The sequence below is a fragment of the Anthonomus grandis genome, chromosome 8 (assembly GCF_022605725.1).
Source record: "Anthonomus grandis grandis chromosome 8, icAntGran1.3, whole genome shotgun sequence".
Classification (NCBI taxonomy): Eukaryota; Metazoa; Arthropoda; class Insecta; order Coleoptera; family Curculionidae; genus Anthonomus; species Anthonomus grandis.
Genome location: NC_065553.1, coordinates 64,228 through 84,164, shown reverse-complemented (window position 1 = coordinate 84,164; position 19,937 = coordinate 64,228). Strand labels below are relative to the sequence as shown.

At 31.7% G+C, this 19,937-nt stretch overlaps 1 protein-coding gene across 2 annotated transcripts in view; it reads right to left on the bottom strand.

The window, feature by feature from the left end:
* Positions 1 to 19,937, bottom strand: part of LOC126739697 (adenosine receptor A2b-like) — a 100,740-nt gene that overhangs the window by 16,582 nt on the left and 64,221 nt on the right. For both annotated transcript variants that reach the window (XM_050445487.1, XM_050445488.1), the window contains exons 4-7: positions 13,005 to 13,099; positions 12,792 to 12,916; positions 7,140 to 7,297; positions 2,350 to 2,636 (exon numbers count right to left, since the gene is read on the bottom strand). In XM_050445487.1, the coding sequence (XP_050301444.1) occupies positions 2,350 to 2,636; positions 7,140 to 7,297; positions 12,792 to 12,916; positions 13,005 to 13,099 (665 nt within the window). The remainder of the gene's footprint in view (positions 1 to 2,349; positions 2,637 to 7,139; positions 7,298 to 12,791; positions 12,917 to 13,004; positions 13,100 to 19,937) is intronic.

The following is a 19,937-nucleotide window of genomic DNA, read 5'->3' as shown; positions in this document are numbered from 1 at the left end:
AAGTCACACAATTATTTAGTGATTGTGGTACAAATTTCGTTGGTGCTCACAAACAAATATTATTTTATTTTGAATTAGCTGCTCAACAGGAGCACATTAAATGGACTTTTAACCCTCCTTCATTTCCTCATTTTCGAGGATTGTGGGAAACAGGAGTCAAGTCAGTAAAGAGACATTTTATTAGAATTGTTGGAGAGCAAATATTAATATATGAAGAATTCTATACCAATTTTGTTCAGATAGAATCGGTTTTAAATTCCCGTCCGTTGTGTTCTATTAGTTCAGATCTAAATGACTTAACCGTATTGACTCCCGGGCATTTCTTAACGCTGTCTCCATTATCTTCTATTCCGGAGCCAGATGTCACCAATTTAAAAGTTTCTAGACCCGACAGATGGCAATTGTTGCAAAGAATGCACCAAGACTTTTGGAATCGGTGGCATACCGAGTACCTACATTCCTTGCAACAAAGGCAAAAGTGGTATAAGGAAACTAATTTTCAAGCTAAAGAGGGGATGTTAGTGGTAATTAAAAATGAACTTTTTCCTCCTCTAAAATGGCTTATTGGGCGCATTATTACACTCCATCCTGGTGCAGATGGTGTAAATAGAGTGGCTACGGTGCATAGAGCCAATGGAGTATATAAGCGACCATTGGTAAAATTGTGCCCCTTACCAAACCAGTAGTTCTCTTAGTGTTAAAAATATTTTTAATAGTCATTAGTTTTCTTTCTTTTTGAATCAATTTTTTCTTTTTTTTGCATAGTAAAATACTTTGCATTTTAGTGGGCGGTTATAGTAATACTTTATAGTATAGAGAATTATTTTTGTTGGGATTGATATCAGTAAAATTAATCTATAATTGATGATTGCAAGGAATGAATAAAGTAAATTTAATATATCATTGCACCCAGTATCTTTGCGCGTTAGTAAAAAAAGATGGCCTATGCAACATGCGCTATGCGCAAAGAATCTCTCTCGTTTTGTTCGTTGAAAGTACCACCATCTTTTCGGGTACCGCAAAAACCTTTATTCTACAAACTCAAAATTAGTGCAAACAGAGGCGCCTCAAATTCATGAGAACTATAGTGCACGAAGATCCAGCAACTAGATCCTCATGGGTAAGTCGTTAAGGCCCCTTTGTTTCGCCGCTCAATGGTGAATAATTGCAAAATTTCTCTTTTTATACAGTCCACAGTTTTATCTCATTTATTAGTCAATTATTAATTATATACATTTATACAATACAATTATAACTAGAAAACCAAAAAATGGTGAATAGTTGACTAATAAATGAGATAAAACTGTGGACTGTATAAAAAGAGAAATTTTGATTAATATAATTGTTATAGATTTAATGAATCTATAAGAATGGTTAGAATAATTTTTTCTGTCTTAATAATGGTTTATCTGAGCTTCTGGAAGTTCGACTTTATGCAACTTAAGTATGGAACTAGTTACACATGCTTTATCCTTAATATCTCGGTCAATACCAACTTTACAGTAATAAAGCTTACTATACAAATTATAGATTTGTTTGAGATCAACAAGAATGCTTAGAGTAATTTTTTCTACAGAACTGATAAATTACTCTAAGCTAGATATCCAGACATTAATCTTGATATAGTGCTAAGGAGCATTTCCAAATTTTCTAGTGTGATTTTTCAGAGGAAAAAAATTTTACAATCCAGTTGATTGCCTAACAGATTTTTGACAGACTTTACAAGTAAATGTCCCACTTAAGCTCAATTATATTCAAAACCATATCTTTGTAATATCATTTTCAATAGATAAATAAAATGTTTTTCCACAAACTTTATTTAGAATATCAGATAATCTATCTAGAATTTTTCCAATATTTTAGCGTTTTTTGTTCAGGTGATCCACCAAATGCTATTTGATTTTACTGGTAACTCTTCCACTTAATTTTCTCCAAAAGTACTTAAGATATTTTAATAGACCCAACTGTGGAGTCTACAGAGAAGAATCTTCAACAAACTTTGTTAAAGACTACATACAATCCAGCTAAAACTTTTTCAATAATCTGGACTTTCATACATCAACAGTCATTTGACTCTAGTAAAGTAATTCTCCTTCTTAAACTCCATTTTCCCCAAAACCACTTAAGGTATTGCAATAAAAAAAAAACTGGAAAATATTAGGATCTAAAAGAGAAATAATCATAGGCATTTATCTAAGGTCCCAAAAAAAAATCCAAGATGAAAAAGTTTCTTATGGGATATTGGCTATAAGAACTCCTTCTAGATTTGCCAGGAATTGAGACATGATTTTCCAAAAGTGAAAAGTATTTTGTAGGATTAGTATCTAAACCACAACAATTCCTTCTTACCTTAATCTCCCTCATCCGTATACTATAAATGATCGGGTTGGCGAGCATCTTTAAAATAATCAACACGTTATCGATCAATCTTAAGACCATTATTAAATGGGTGTGGTTACAGTTCAGCTCGTCCAAGTCTTTACCCTCGATGTAGCACCCCTCCAAGCAGGTCAAATTGTAGAACAGGAGGGCTGGGGTCCATCCGATGAAACACGACCCAAGGATCAACAGGGTGGTAAACATCGCCCTCACATTTCCTTCCAACTGTTTTCGTTCCTTTGTTACGTTAGTTTTACCTGTAAATAAGAAATATGATGACTTTTAGGTGGCGCCACAGGTGCTCCGTCTCGCACTGAAACGTATCCTTTATCGAAAAATGTATTTTAAAAAGGCATTTAAATTTTCATTTAACTTGTAATAGTTCGACCGAAAATGAGTAAACTAAGAGTGGGAGGAGGAAGGGGGAGAGATAGTGTTGCCAAAGTTCGGAAAGTTTCTTACATGAACTTTGGCCAAATAATTTCCGTAAACTGGGTTTGTGTAGGACCAATTCGGATGTTCTGGGTCGCTTACTTCTAATTAAAAGGCTATATTGTCTTGTGATAAGCGTTCTATGTTAATAAATGAGTTAGGAAGAGACCTTAAAGGTGTATAGAAGTAAGAAATGTAAGCTAGAGGTAAATTAAAGATTTTAAAAATATGAATTACTTATTTTCATGTACATTATTTCCAAATTTGTTTCATAGATTTTGATCGGAATAGTAATTTTTTTCTAAAAGAAGAAATCAAAATACGTTTAAAGGGAGAAACTGGAAATATGATAATAATAAGGATTCTAAAAAGGAAAACGTCCTAAGAATGTTAAGAATGTTTTCCCAAATGGAAATGGAAGGAAATTGAATAAAAAGAGAAAATAGGAAAGGCACATGAACTGCCTGGAAGAAAAAAAAATTCAACTACCTTAAAAAGTGCCTGAAAGAGGGGCCGATGAAGAAAATGCCAAGGATTTCCTATTAAAACGAGAATCTTTCACGTAAACAACATTAAAAAATAACAGTATCTAGTCTTGAAGATGTTTAGTCATAGTTAACGAAACACCTGAAAAAAAATACTTTTTTTTGTACTTTTTATCATATCTAAATAATAAACGAAATGCAAAAAGAAAACTAATTATTTTAATAATGAAAAAGAAAATAGGGATTACTTAGAATGTACAAGAAGAAGTAGCTAAAGTGCTTGGAATTAGTTTAAGAATGGTGCAAAAGGTTGTATATGAAAACAAGAACAATCTTTTTTCCAAGCAGGAAACAAAGTATAAAAGGAAGAAGCCGAAGACTGAAGATTTAAGTGAATGTGTAAAAATGAAGTAATAAATTTGACTTAAAAAGGAAACTAATTATAACTATCATTATCACTAACAGAGTCGGAAAACTCTTCGTCATTTTCCGAATCTTCTTCAAATAGAGCAATGATCAATGGTTCAACTTGGATATCGAGTACTTTTTCTCTCTTCCACCAGGTTCTAATAATGTTTTCTGTATGATCCACTGATTTCCGCCAATACTCCTTTGTGATGTGATTCAATGCCTCATTCCAAACAGCTTCAACCTGGTCAGATCTAAGCCCAGCACCCACACATGCTTCTCATAATGAGAATTTGACCCCGCCCTATAAGCTCAATGGCATTAAACTGACAATGGTATGGTGGCAATCTTAAAACTTCATGGCCATATTCACGTACTATTTCGTCAACAGCATATATTTTTGGTCTTTTCAGCGATTTTGCAATTGAAAGAAGTTCGGATTTTAGCATATATAGCAAGGGATTCTGATTTTCTTTACTAACCATTCATAAATTTCGCTTTTTCTCCAACTTCCATTTGGTTGTTTATTCAAAATTCTTGAATGATACGACGCATTGTCTAATACTATTAAGGAAGGATCTTGCAAGTTCGGTATTAACTGTTCCTTTAACCATTTTTCAAACATTTCGCAATATTGTCATGATAATCCATACTTTTAGACTTCATATCGTTTTCGTTTTCCCTGACCACATCCTTTTTTTCTTTTCACGCTTTTCACAGATTCATCTTGACAAGATTTTATTTCACTCCCGTTTGAAAATATCCAAGTTTCATCTAAGAATACCACTTTCCTTAACTTTGATTTTTCATTTTGTGTATATTGTCTTAAAAATCCTATTCGTTGGTTCACAATATTTGGTAGTTCACACAAATATCTTCTATTGCAGTCTTTTTTATAGCGAAAACCTATGCTTTTAATTAATTTTGATAAAGCAGAAAGTCAAATTTCCAAAGTGCCGCGTTGCTTTAAAACATCCGTCAGAAATGGCAGCGTTTTTAGCCTATATAGTTCATAAATCCCATCCCTTACTTCCATTTTTACACATTCACTTAAATCTTCTCTTTCACTAGTCTTCGGCTTCTCACTTTTACAGTTTTTTTCCTTCTTGGGAATAAGATTGTTCTTGTTTTCATATACAACCTTTTGTACCATTCTTAAACTAATTCCAAGCGCTTTAGCTACTTCTTTTTATACGTTCTTAGGCAACCCTTTATTTTCTTTTTCGTTCTCGAAGTAATTAATAACATTAAGTACCATTTTTTTGGCTTGAGGATTTAGAAATCCACAAAAAGGCTTTTTCTGTTCCATAATTTGAAATTTAAATTATCTTGTGACAAATAATGTCATCAGTCAATCGAAACGAGACAGGTATTGTTATGAAAGTAATTGTTTTAGAACCACTGACATTTATCATTTTATCATTTTATCTTGTTGCGCAAATTGAAATGAAACGTAACTACAAAAGTTTGTCGTTGATAATTCGATACACTTGCACGATAAGAGCGATTTTGACTATATATATGTTATTTTATAAATCTATTCTAGAAAAAAAAATTAATAAAATACTAAAAGATTCAAATACCTGGAAGAAGGATTGACAAAAATAAAGAAAATAGTGAACTGACTTCAACTGCGTAGTACATACTGCGTATTGCATATATCTCGCTACTCGTAGTGTAAAATGGTTCTTAAAGACTTGTATTTTTGATTTTATGCCTGATGATGCCCTAGCTAGAGCGAAACACGTATGGCCATTTATTATATGTTATTATGTTGGGAGACCGTGACTGTGCATTTTCTTTGTTTCGTCAATTTTGTATGCTGGTCTCTTTGTGAAGAATAGATGTGATTTTTGTATCTGGAAGAAAAGCCTTATGAAAGAAATATGTCAGTGTATAGAAGCATCAAGTGCCTGAAAGAAACCAAAGACTAGATCCAATACTACTTTTTAAAATAATGTTGATATGTTTCAATGCTAAGACTTCTGGATAAAGCATCGGCGTTTTGGTTATATTTGCCTTTCCTATGTTCTCTTGGAGTCGTTGAAGCAACTTGCTATTTGTTGCTACAGTTCCATATAAATATTTATGAAAATGTTCAATAGCTTTTACTGCTGACAAGTTAGCACTCGTCTGGTAATACATTTTCTTTTTGGTCTTAATAGCATTTTTCAAAAATAAGCTATCACTATCACTTGCAAGCCATCTTCATATTTGTGTGAAAGGACGGCTCCAATTCCAACATTACTTGCATCTATTTCCAAAATAAAGGTTAATCCAGGAATCGAATACTTTAAAATTGGAGATGTGCACAGTACTTTTTTTAGCCCTTGAAAGGCTTCTTCACAGGTATGCTGACCGACTTAATACTATTTTGTCATTTGCGAGCTTGTAAAGAGATTTTGCCAGGTTAGCAAAATTTATATCTATCTTCTGTGATATGTACCAGACAGGGCCAGAAAGCTTCTAAAGCTTCTTAACTGATGTTTGTCAGTAGGTCGTGGACAATTTTCGATTGCATCTATATTATCTGGATCAGTTCTGATAATATTTTCTAATATTATATGGCCGAGGTATCAAACTTCATTTTGAAATAAAGAGCATTTTTTGTATATTCTTTAAATAATCTTTGAACGTCTTTCCCAGTATTATTATAACGCCATACAGATAAACTAAAGATGCTTCGCAAGTGTTTCTATGAAACGCAGTTTCCATAAGCCTTTCAAAGGCGGCTGGAGTATTATTGAGTTCAAAGGACATAGCTGTAAAGTCCTGTTTCAGTCAAGAATGCAGTCTCTAGATGCATTTTTACCTGCCAGTATCCACTCATGAGATGCACTTGAAAACCATTGTGAACAGCGTGCCCAGAGTGTGATGAATTGTTGGTAGAGGATTACTGTCTTTTTTTGGTAATTTCATCCAATCATCAATAGTCCACAGAAAATCTGGTCGATCCGTTCTTTTTCTTCACCTTGGTTAGCTATGGGAATCCTTCGAGGTGATTGTTTTATCGGAGCATTATCAAATCAGTACTTCACCGATCATTAGCGTGCAAGCAAAAGACATCTTGAGTTCCTTTAAAAAGACCATATTTAAATTGGTAGACGATTCTTCAGAAAGCTTTTGTATAGATATAGGAAGAGATCTGCTTGAATGGCAAATCCTTATTCTAACCTTTTTTTCCTCTTAGAACCATGATTAGGATACAGCATCAAAAAATGCATTGCAAACTATATATTATAATATTCTAATTATGAAAGAAGATGTTCTTAAGCTATTCGAATGTATACATGTAAATCCTTTCTGTTAAATTTCAAAAGTTTCTAAGATATAACTGTAACTGTAATAAGTTTTACCCATTTAAAGTTTTCCTTCTCGGTACACTCGAAGATTAAAATTAATTCAAATATAAAAGCAGTATAAATCACTTCTTACCTTTCGTCCTGGTACTTCCGACCCTAGATAAATTGTTCCATTTATTCTGCTGTTTCTTTACAACAATCAGGATATTTCCGTAGCAAATAACCATAATGAATATCGGGACGAAAAATAGGGACGAGTACGAAATCCTGAACGAGAATTTGTTCATAAATCTATAACAAAAAATAAAATTTGTTTATAAACGAGGTATTAACGTTAAAGTGGAATATGGCAGTATAACAAAATTATCGTGTTGCAAATTATGTGAAAATGTTATTATAGAAACTACGGGTTTAGTTATGAAACTGTTTTGGATTATAGGTAATAATTTGTTGATGTATAGGCTTGTGTATATACATTATAATAGAGTCGCTTTGATATATAACTAATTGATCCATTAATTTAGGATCAAGAGTTGAAGAGTAAGGGAAATAAGCAAAAATCATTCACAAATTATCCAGAATTTTAATGAAAATATTGCTCAAGCTAACTAAATGGCAAACAAATTTGTATTGTATTTAATTTTTAATTTTTTATGTTTATGGCTTCACACATTTGCCAGTCAGGGTTTACAAAAAACTAACTTTTTTTAACAGTTATAATATTTTAAGCAAAGTATTTGAATTATTTTTTTTTTAGTAATTATTAAGTTTTTCCAGATATTTCAAGGTTATTTTTATGCATATTTCATTTCAGTGTTTCCTGGCAATCTTTTTTTAAATTAATCTAGGATAAAGTACCAAAAAACAAACAACCCAAAAATGCTACAGCGACAAAAAAATGAGAGAAAAATAATTTTTCATTCATGAGATCTCGTCTCACATCCATAAATCTTTCAGAGTTTTAATGAAATTGTTTTTGTTATCTGGAGTGAATAAGATCACGTAAATAATGAAACTGGAAAGTTAAAGAAGATAAGCCATGAAGACTACGGAAAAATTATATTAAATTGAATTTTAAAGGCTATCTTAAAAACCTTGTGATTCTTTCGATGTAGGTAATTTTCTGTGGCTTTTATTTTAAATAAATATATCTGCTAACTATAACAATATTTTTTATTTTATAATTTTTGAATGCACTATTGAGTTGGGGATTAAACTGATGAATGCATTAAGAAAACTGTGTTGCGAACCGGGGCGAACGATAGTTGAAAAGGAGGTATGAGTTAGTGGAGATAGAAAGAGAAAGAGTTACGGTTCGTATATTACTGTAGGAGCAAGAGAAGATGTAGAGCCTTGCGCGCGTATATTTTCTTTTTCTCTTCCTCTTATAGCCAGTGCATGAAATATATATACATATATTTCAGTCAGTAGTTCGTTTGCGAGTTTGCTAGCGTTGCGCGAACGGTGATTTCTTGATTATTTCATAATTTCATTTCGTCCATAAGCAATTTTATAAATTTAATTTAAAGTTCATATTTTGTGAAGTTTCAGGTGAATAAAAATAAATTATGGCAGGAAGTGATAAAGACTGTGAATATAAAAGTGCTGCTATCAATTAATGTGAAATTACGTACGGAAATTGTGCGTAAATATGCATATGAATGGAGCTAAAGAAACTTTACTTCAGCCGTGTAGTCTCAAGCGCACTAGTTTTTTTTGCTTTATTTCCACTTAATCAAAAACTATTTTAACGTACAGTAACATTTTTCGGTCTGCAAAAGCTTAAAAAAAATTAAATTTTCCAGCCTGGTTATTTTTTTACTGAAATGTCGGGAAGATATTTGTTCATCAATATTCTCAATCCACATAATTTTCTATTCTTTTTCCGGTCAATTAAAGATATTTAATGCCATTTTTCTTTCTAAAAGAATAATGATTTTTTAATAATAAAATCCATAAATAAATACACATAGACATAAATCCTGACTGCAAAAGAGGGTGTTAAGCTGGAATAGTATTCCTAAAAAAGTCGTTAAATTCGAATTCCTTTAAGAAATTTTTTAAAACAAAAAAAAATGTAAAAAAAAACTCAAAATGTAAAAGAAAACTCTTGTAGCCAATTTTCCAGACAGGTCATTTTTTGATTCAATTGTTCGCAAGGTTATTTGAGTGAGATAAAAAAGGGAAAAATGATTCAAATGCATTCTTTCTCACTTTTGAGCTCCCTCGGATTTTACTTCAAAATTTTCATCTTAATTATCTTCAAACGTCCAGCAGATAACAAAAGCAGTTGGTTTTATTCTTATTAATGATAATAATAATAGAACAGAATCCGATAACATAGAAAGATCTCCATCAAAGCTTCATCCTTCTGATATCTGACATATCTGAGATAAGTGAATAATAAGGCAGTGCGATTGCCATTTGTCATGAAATCTATAATAAGAATAATTATTATTATAATTATCATTGACTACCGAAAAAGCATCTTGACGAACATCAATAAAACTCCAGGTGCGTAACGGAAACTGCATTGGAATTAATATGATTCCTATTCGTAGGGGTATATTTCAGGAAGATTCCTTACGTCCACTTTGGTTCTGCTTTGCTATAAACCCGCTCTCTAGCTAACTCAATTTAACTAGGTACCAATTTGGTCCAAAAAAGAATAACAGAGAACTAAGAAGAGTAAATCATCTACTTTAAATAGCTGACTTAAAAATTCTTGCGGTAACACGAAATCAACTAGAACAGATGCTTAATATGGTGGAAGAATTTTCTGCTGACAAAGGAATGACTTTTGGACTGGATAAGTACTGAACTGTGAACATTAGTAAGGGTAAACTACAACCAGGTAACTTTCGGATAGAAAATGGTCAGATAATTAATTCTAAAGACGAAGAAGAATCCTACAAATATCTAGGAATGAAGGCATAAAGAGTAGACCAAATAAATATAAAGCATGAGCTGACTACTAAGAATGTGACGACTCCTTAAAACAAGTCTTAATACCAGAAACTTATTTAAATTTATTAATATATATGGAGTCAGTTTACTTACTAACTTACTCTTTTGGTATTATAGGGACTAAACTGGATATTGAATGTCATAAAACTAATGCATTTAAGAAGAGAAGTCAAGATTTTGAATATCAAACTCCGCAAAAAATCAAATCACTGCCCTAAATAGTTGGGCAGTATAACCCTGACCTACACTTTTGGGATTTTAAAATGGTCCGATACTGATCTAAATGAACTAGAGAGAACGACTTAGCAAATGCTGATTCGACGCATCAACAACATTTTACCTAACTTTTCTAATGTAAAAAAAATTCTCTGTGTACTAAAAGCAAGTGATCTGCTTCTTAACTCATGCATTCATCACTTTGCCTAAAAATGTCACCTTGAATTTTCTAATATTTTCAAGTTAAAAGATCTTGGAAACGATTAGTTCTATGATTTTAGAAACGTCAATTATATTGGAATGACATTAACATGTCTACTGGGATCTTCTACGAAAAATTTTCCAATATTGTATTATCTATTAGTATAGCTTACTAGGTTCTACTAAGAAAATATAAAATATCAAGCTTCCCTAAACGGTTTCCCACAGAATTAAATCTGTTCATTTACTATATGTTACTAAGCCCTCTGAGGAATACTATATACATTTCTCTTGCCTAAAAGCTTAATGTAAACATCTTTCACAACTTTGTCATAATAATTATATTAGATGCATTGATGATTGAGTTAAAAATAATCCAAAATTATTTTGATAATTGATAAATAATAAACAGTTCAGCCATAGTTGCCCAACTCTTTTTATTATAGAGAATAATTTGCTTTTTCTGGTCAAGATATAGTAACCAGTATTTTTAAACTGTTTATACTAATAGTGATGATAATGATAATGGACCTTCCTCTAACATTGTTATCTAATCTGCTGATATTAATTTTAACGTCACTGACTTTTATGAAAACAAAGTTCATTTGCCTAACCTAATTTCCTGACCAAATTTCAGCCACCTGAGGTGTTCCTTAGGATGGGCAGACATCTCTGCTTTTGAATGTTTTTATGGTATTTCGATTTGCTTCAAAAACAGCAAATGTTGTCATTTGCTGATGACCTAATTTTGGAAAGTGGTGGACATCGTTAGTAATTGAAAGCTTTTGCAGGATAACTTGGATATCCTTTTCACTTAGTGCAACATAAAAAGGTTTGGTCTAAAATCAATAAATTTTGTTACGGCACCTTCACTCGCAAATTGATTAGAATCGATACCAAGTATACAATAAATAAACACCCTATTAAACATGTATCTTCTATAAAAGACCTGGGTGGTAAAGATCTAGAAGTTATGCAGATCCCAAGAGCAGACAGAGAGTTTACATCTATAAGTCTGCAATGTAGAGATCGACCTGCATGGATGGAGCAAGTTTTACAGGGTAAGTTTTCAAAGAGCTTACAGCAGGAAAATGTTGACAAAACATCTTTGTTAGCATACCTTAGATTTGATTACCTTTACCCAGAGACTAAGGGTTTCTTTATGGCCATCCAAGATAGAGTAATAAGATCCCGAAACTACGAGAAACTAGACTTGAAGTTGAAGATAGATGGCAAAAATGTAATACAGTGGATTCATTCATCAAGCTGCTAGAATTATTTAGCAGCAATTAGTAAAAATCAGAAAGCAGTTTTAGAAAAAGCAGTTTTAGAAATACCCACAATGGTGCTCTACTGGGATTGACCCATACTTCAATCATCGTTATTATCGACAAAAACAGGAAAACTGGTCTTATTATCGACGTAGACTGAGCCACTGCCTGACAACCTCAGTAAAACTGATACGAAAAAAAATAACAATATATAAAAACCTTGCTATAGAAATGAAGCAAATCTGGCAATTCCATTTTTCCAAGTCTGCCAAGGAAGTCTAATCTACTACTAAGGAACCAAGTCCCTACAATTCCAATCGTAATTTTGGTAGAGGGGATTATATCGACAAAACTGACAACAAACATTCAGAACATCGGATTATCACCCCCTATCTTAACACTGAATAATAAAAAGATTTTGTTTCCCTAAATAATGTATACTGGACTCTTTTTAGGAATAGACCTCAGGAATTAAAACCTAACGTGAATTACTGGTATTTTTATGCTCTTTTGGTATGACGTTATATTTCGTTTTTTCCTGGAATGATTGGCAAACAGGGTCAATTGTCTGAAAGTATACTGAATTGACTTCAATTACCTACTAAAGGATCTAAACCATAACTGGAAAATATGTGAGTTATTAAGGCCTGGAATACCAGAAAGTTATTAAAATTCAAATTTTATTGCAATTTTCCAGGATCCCTAATCTCCTTCAAAGGAAACTTTTTTTAATAAATAATTTTGTGTATCTTATAATCCTTAAAAACGACTTTATTTTATTTTTACAGTCATAAAATATTACAGTGGTTAAGTAATCTTATTCACTCCGGAAAACGAAAACAATTTCATTTAAATTATTCCGGACGATTTATGGATGCAGAATTAAGATTTCGTGAATGAAAAATTATGACTTTTTCCCCATTTTCTTGCCTGTACGACATTCAATTTTTTTTTTGCCGAATAATAAAATGTCCCCGCTTTTATCTGAAATTAATGGCCGATTCTTTTTTCGGTTTTCTTATGAAATTTAATGTCAATCCAGAAATAAAAAGAAGACGTTTAAATGCTGGGATAATCCTTAAAGTATAATAACTTCTTTTTTTAATTTATTATATAGAAACTATACTTACTTTTGTTCTAGAGACATATTTTCCATAAAGCTACTTGCCATGCTGCCTTCCCTATCGAAGGCAAGACACAAACTAACTACAGTGACAAATGGGCAAATCCACAGTAGGCAGATCACGATGCAAACCTGCAAATAAAGTATATCAAAAAATAATAATAAATAAGAAAACTAACTGACAAAAAAAACACTTTTGTTTTAAATGTTCTCTTCTTACCTTTTTGCTTGTTACTATTTGGTTGTAGTGAAGTGGCTTTAAAATCCCGATGTAATGGTTGATGCTCAGGGCTAACAGATGGACTACAGTTATTACTAAAAATTAAAAAAAAAATCATTATTAATGTAGGAAACGAAGTATTTTTAAAAATGTCAAGAATTATTTAGTAATCTGAGAAGTTATTAATATTGTAATGATTTCTCGCACCTTGCGGCATCTCGATAGAAACAATGAAAGGTTGGGGGATCTTCCAGAAGAATTCTATTTAATATATTATACGGAGCACTCGCCGCTAGGAGGCTCAATATTGGCGCGACTTTTAAATCAAAATAAATAGCAGGAAATAAACACAGTGCAAACAAATATTTCTAAGTAGTGTCAACGTGTGCAATAAATAAGTAGATTATTTTTGTGCATCGAGTGTTTAATTCAAACAAATAAATGAAGAATGAATGAATAGAAAAATTAATAGTAGAATATTTAAAGACTATTATTTCCTATATTTTTTTTAATAGTTCACTTTACACACTTTTCCTAGATTAATGGTGTTTTACTGGCCTTCAATGTATTTTCCTAAATTTATTATCCGCAGACGTCCAATATTTCATCCTTTAAGTCCTTTGAAAAACAAAGGCGAAAACTCTATTAATAACCTAGGAGAAAAAAAGGTAAAAACGTTTGATGAATATATTGCTTTGAAAAGACCAACTTGTCACGTGCCTCTTTCTATTATTATTTTTTTAACGTATTCTGCACATTTGTTACTTTGGAATTAAGAAGGTATAGAAACACATATTTTTCAAAATTAAGAAAATAAAAAAAAAATTACTGAATTCTAGAATAGTAAATAATTCCTAAGGTTCTTCTAGCATTAAACTTATAAAGGAATATGTCAAATAATTTCAGGAATTAAACCAATTAATATATTGGTTTATTATTATGAGTTGCATTTTACTTAGACAATTCCTAAGACTTGAAAAAATTTGCGTTTCATAGATCAAAATTCTTTGGAGAAAATTACAATTAATTCTAGCTATTGGACTAGTAAACTGTTAAAATTTCTTACCAATTTTCAAACAGTTGTAATTTTTAAACTTTTTATATTTACAATCAATGTTTTTATAAATGTATTATTATTCTAATCAATTTTGATTTATTTTTTAATTAAAAAAAAGTAGGTAAATCTTATAAGGTTCATTAATTTCTGTATCTTGTTTTTAATTTTAAAAAAATTTTAAAATATTCTTACAATTTTCCAAAATTTTATAGAGTTCTTAAATTTATGAAAAAATGTTAATCGCTTACTTTAAATTTTTATATATATTTTTGGATTCCAGCTAATTTATTTTTGCATTTTTTTTTCATTTTTTCAATTTAAAACTTTTTAATTAAACTTTTTATTTGAAATTTTATAAATCCATTGAAAACCAAATCGATGATGATGGAAACCCTATACTTGATAAGGCTGAAATATATTTCCAGCAAGACGGTGCTCCTCCTTACTATGTTCTTCCCGTTCGGCAATGGCTAAACAACGAGTTTCCAGATAAATGGATAGGGCGAAGGGGGCCTATAGAATGGCTTGCTAGATCTCCTGATATAACGCCGTTAGACTTTTTTTTTATGGGGTCATTTGAAATCTATTGTGTTTACTCCCCAACCTGAAAGTTTGAATAAACTTCGTCAACGCATCATCGACAGCTGCCATGATATCCCACAACATGTTTTTGAAAATGTCCGTCAGGAATTTGAACATCGCCTATATCATTGTTTGGCCAAAAACGGGCAACATTTTGAACACTTATTAAAATAAAAACTGATATTTTCATGTTTTTGTTTTCTATCTGAACAAATTAAGATAAACAAAGATTTTTCTAATTTTCTCGAAAATGAATCGACCGATTTAAAAAAATCAAACGTCAAAATAAAAGACTTCGAAAGACCTTTTAAACAAGCTATTACTCGATACCCCTTGACATTTAAAATTTTTAAGCGGATGACCCTGGGGGACAGAGGGTGAAAGGGGGCGAAGTAATTTTAGGCTAGAAAGTTGTCCCCCTTGACAAACCTTTTGACGTATTTCGGCGTTTTTTTTAACAGTGGTTTTCGATAAATCCGTGGTGGGAAGTTTTCACATTAACACCCTGTACGTAGTCGCATCGTAAACGTAATCCCACCTGGTATAATAATAGTTTTATACATTTCATTAACTCTTTTTATTTTACTTTGTCTATGATTACTACAGAATAATATTAGGGAGAACTATCAAAACCACCGCTCATTGTTATGTATTGTCCTGCTTCGCAACTCTCCGTACTTCAAAACTCTTAAAAACTACCACATTTCAAAAAGATGAAAATAAGCAAACTTTTATTAAAATACCATATGATCCTATCTTGACGAGAGACTTTGATAGGGTTTTCAAAGACTTAGGTCCAAGAATGGTCTATCAAAGTTTGGCCAAGCTACGAAATCTTTTAGGAAACCCAAAAGATAAAATAAAGACCAATGAAAACTCTGGGATCTATGAGATTAATTGCAACGATTGTGATAAGAAGTACATAGGACAAGCCAGACGATCAATTAATGTCAGATTTAAAGAACACGTGAAATATAGTTCACGTTCAAGTTAAGAGTTGAAAAGTCAAGTGTGGCTGAACATGTTTTAAATATTGGTCACTTTGTAGGGAAAGACAACTTAAAATTACTTAAACCAGTTAATAACAATAGAAAATTAGATGTATACGAAAATTTAGTAACATTTAAAAATCAAAAAAATATTCTTAACAGGGATAAAGGTCCAATCTCTTATAGTCAATTATATAGTTTAGTTAGTGATTAAGATTTGTTTGGCCATGCTTCATTGCTCTTTCCGCTCTATTAATTACATCATTAGTATATATGAGATTTGTGAATAGTTTTATTTTAGTTTTCATCTTCTCCCGAAGATGCTAACATCGTTTGCGAAACACGTGTCGAGAGTATAAATAAAGAGTTTTGGTTTGTGGTAAAACTGTCTCATAATTTTTTAAAATTTTTCATGTTTATATTGCATAAAGAAATATAGTATAGGTTTAAATTTTAGTCAATGACGATACACGATGTTGTAAATAATATTTTTCTTATAATTATGTTAAGGTTCCTCTTTCCATAAATGTTTTCTTGCTGCACTTAAATAAGGTCTATTTTTTCATATAAATTAGTATTTAGCCATAGCTACCTAGTTTAAATTTAATGGGTGGTGACTTTGGGTTTAAATTTCTTCTTGTTAATAGACTTAAGGTGAGCTTCCTGGATATAAAAAATCTAAAAATCATTAGGTCCTAAATTGCTCAATCGCCAAAACAGCGTTATATAAACCCCCAACTGATCCCTACATTTACAAAACCTAAGACACCTCAAATAAATCCTTATCAAAACCCCCCTAGATCCGGGCCTGTCATCAGTTATGATTAGTTCACACTTTCAATCTGTTTCACTGACGGAAACTGATTGACTCTCTCTATTCCCCGAGTGCCCTAGTTTATCTCTCTGCCCGCACTCGTTGATTTGACTGGAAAATGACTGGATTTAATGCCCAAATTCACCCGGTCGCTTTTCACTATAGTTCGGTCTGACCGAGTGCGGCCTAATGCACAATCGTGACCATAAATTAGATTGAGAACGTGTATGTAAATGAATACGAGTTTCACGCGATGATGAAGGCACTTTATGTGTACGTAAAGGGATGGCCCAGAGTATCCATGCTTTTATATTTGCGTAATATCTTTTCGTTAGTATTGGACAGGGTTTTTTCGGATACGTTTATTACGGTTTTTTCTATATACTAATAACGATGGATACACGTTTACATAAAACGAAAGTTTGCTTGTGCTTAATTGCGTACATTAATTTTTATGTTTTAAGTGCGTATAAATATGTTGTATAAATATAATATCCGTAAAATGAAAAAATATTTAAAAATATTACAGCTGTTTACTTGTAAAATTCATACTGAAAATTCATTGTAAAAGTCTTATTTAGGTAATAAAGTCTTAACGTATCGCATTAAAGAGTATGTCCGCACGTGCGGAGCTATTTACATCTGTGGTATTGTGTGTCTGAATATGTAAATGCTGAATCTGGTGTAGTTCAAAGTACAGTCTTGGTTCCCTTGCATTTTTTATTATACAGGGTGGTTCAGTTTCAAAAATGGAAACTTAAATTGCAGATTCAATTCTCAATGTCATGTTTAAAAATTTTATAGCTTACAATTTTTAAACATTTTATTGCTAATAAAAAACTTTACCAATCAAGAATTGGTGGATATGCATTTGACATACGGAGCAATAAACTGCAATGCACGAGCAGCATCGCGGTTGTATCATGAACGTTATCCCGAACGATAGCATCCTGGATAAGAAAAGTTTATTGCGGTTCATCGGCGGCTCGCTGAGACAGGCATGTTTAAGACCAAGATGCGTGATACTGGTGTTGCTCGAACCGTAAGAACGGTCGAATTTGAAGAAGAGGTGCTTCAGCGAGTTGCCGATAAACCATTAAATAGCACACGTGACGTCGCTAAGAATATGAATACGAATAACGCTTCTGTCTGGCGGGTACTACACGAGCAACAACTTCATCCTTACCACTTCCAGAAAGTTCAAGGTATGACTGCAGCCGATTATCATCCTAGAGTTCAATTTTGTCGATGGCTTCTCGATCACATTATTGCACAACCAAATTTTTTACGATATGTTTTGTGGAGCGATGAAGCCTCTTTCACAAAATACGGTATTTTTAATAGTAGGAATAGCCATGTTTGGGACGAAGAAAATCCTTATGCAATTTTTCCAAGAAAACATCAGAATCGTTTGTCTGTCAACGTATGGGCAGGCATTGTTGATGATGATTTAATGGGGCATACCTTCTACCGGAGCGGTTAACAGGACCTATTTATCTGCGTTTCTTGGAGGAAGTTCTCCCAGAAAACCTTGAAAATGTTCCACTAAATGTTAGACAGCAAATGTGGTTTCAGCATGATGGAGCGCCGGCTCACTTTGTTGTACAAGTACGCGAATATTTGGCTCAGCGGTTTGGGCATCGTTGGATTGCCAGAGGTGGAGCAGTTTCTTGGCCTCCTAGGTCACCCAATTTAACGTCGCTCGATTTTTTCTTGTGGAGACATGTAAAGTCTTTAGTCTACGAAACTCCAGTAGAATGAGAGCTAAACTTAATTGGACGAATACCAGCAGCATTTGAAATCATTCAAAACGACGATCAAATTTTTAGTGTAGTCCGCCGAAATCATGTGCGGCATTTAAATCGGTGTATTGAGGTTGGAGAAAGACATTTTGAACAATTGTTGTGATGGTATCATATATAAAAAGTAAAAATAAATGCAGCAGAACCTATTTAGGTAATTAATATTTTTTCTAAATTTAAATGCGTCTTAGGGCCGAAGTGGCGTAGTGACACATTTCCGGACATATGGGTTCCTATACTCAAATGGATTCTACTGTTGCACTGAACAACCCCTAGAAGTTTGATCTCATAGCTCTGAAACACCCTGTATAAAGAAATACCTTATATTTTATTTTTTTATTTTAATAGAGTTATTTAAAATACCTTTAATTTAATATAACACATTCCTACACCAAAGTAGCCGCGTTTTAGAAACATTTTTATTTTGTACATTACTTAGTTAGCTATAAAAATGTCACAACGTTATTATAAATAATAGTTTTTATTTTACTGTTTTTCAAAAAATATATAGGGTTTTGAGAAAAAAAATTTTTTGGAGAAGGTAAGTAACAAAAGGCCCATATCTCAAAAATCAGTAGAAATAAAGTTCTGAAAATTTCTGCACATATTTTAAGGATAACTTGACTAGACACCCATTTTAGCGTTTTGTAAGAAATTTAATCAGTTTTGAGAAAAATGAATTTTTTTAAAGGAATCCATTTTTAATTTACAAAATGTCTATAACTCAAACACCAGTAAAAATTTCTATACAGATTCCTGGAATAATATTACACATTAACAACACACCTAATTCAGCATTTTTCAAAAAATCGACTAAATTTTGAGAGAACATTTTTTAGAAAGGTTAATTTTTTTTTCAAAATTTAACGTTTCAAAATATAAGTGCCCATATCAATAAAAATAAAATTTTAAAAATATTTATGCGCATTCCTGGGATTATTTGATTTTACACCATATTTTAGTATTTTCAAAAAAAAAAGGTTTTGAATTTTTTTTTAAGATCGATTTTTCTTTCAAATATTTAACAAAATGCCCATACTTTAAAAAATAGTCTAAATGAAATTTTGAAGATTTCTATACATGTTCCCAGAATAACTTGAATGGACACCTATTTTAACTTTTTAAAAAAAAAATCCTTTCCAAAAATTTCACAGAATACCTATAACTCAAAAACCAGTTAAATTAAAATTCTGAAAATCTTTACACATATATACTCCTGGTATAATTTGACAGGTATCTAAAACGTTTTTTTAAAAAAATTAACAGGGTTTGGAGAAAAAAATATTTTTAGAGAAATCGATTTATTTTTCAAAAATTTCACAAAATGCCTATTTTTTAAAAACCAGTTAAAATAAAATTTTGAAAATTTTTACACATACTTTTGGTATAATTTAACTGGATATCTATTCCAGCGTTTTAATCGACAAGGTTTTGATAAAAATAAATAAGGTCGATTTCTTTCCAAAAAATTCACAAAATACCCATATCTCAAAAATCAGTTGAAAGAAAATTTCTATTATTATATTCCTAAGATAAGTTAATTAGGCTTCAACTTTAGCATTTTACAAAAATTGTACAGACTTTAAAAGAAAAAAAAATTTAGAGAGGTCGATTTTATTTTATTAAACTTTCATAAAATGCCCAATAACTAAAAAATTTTTCAAAAATTTCCACACATATTTTTGAAAT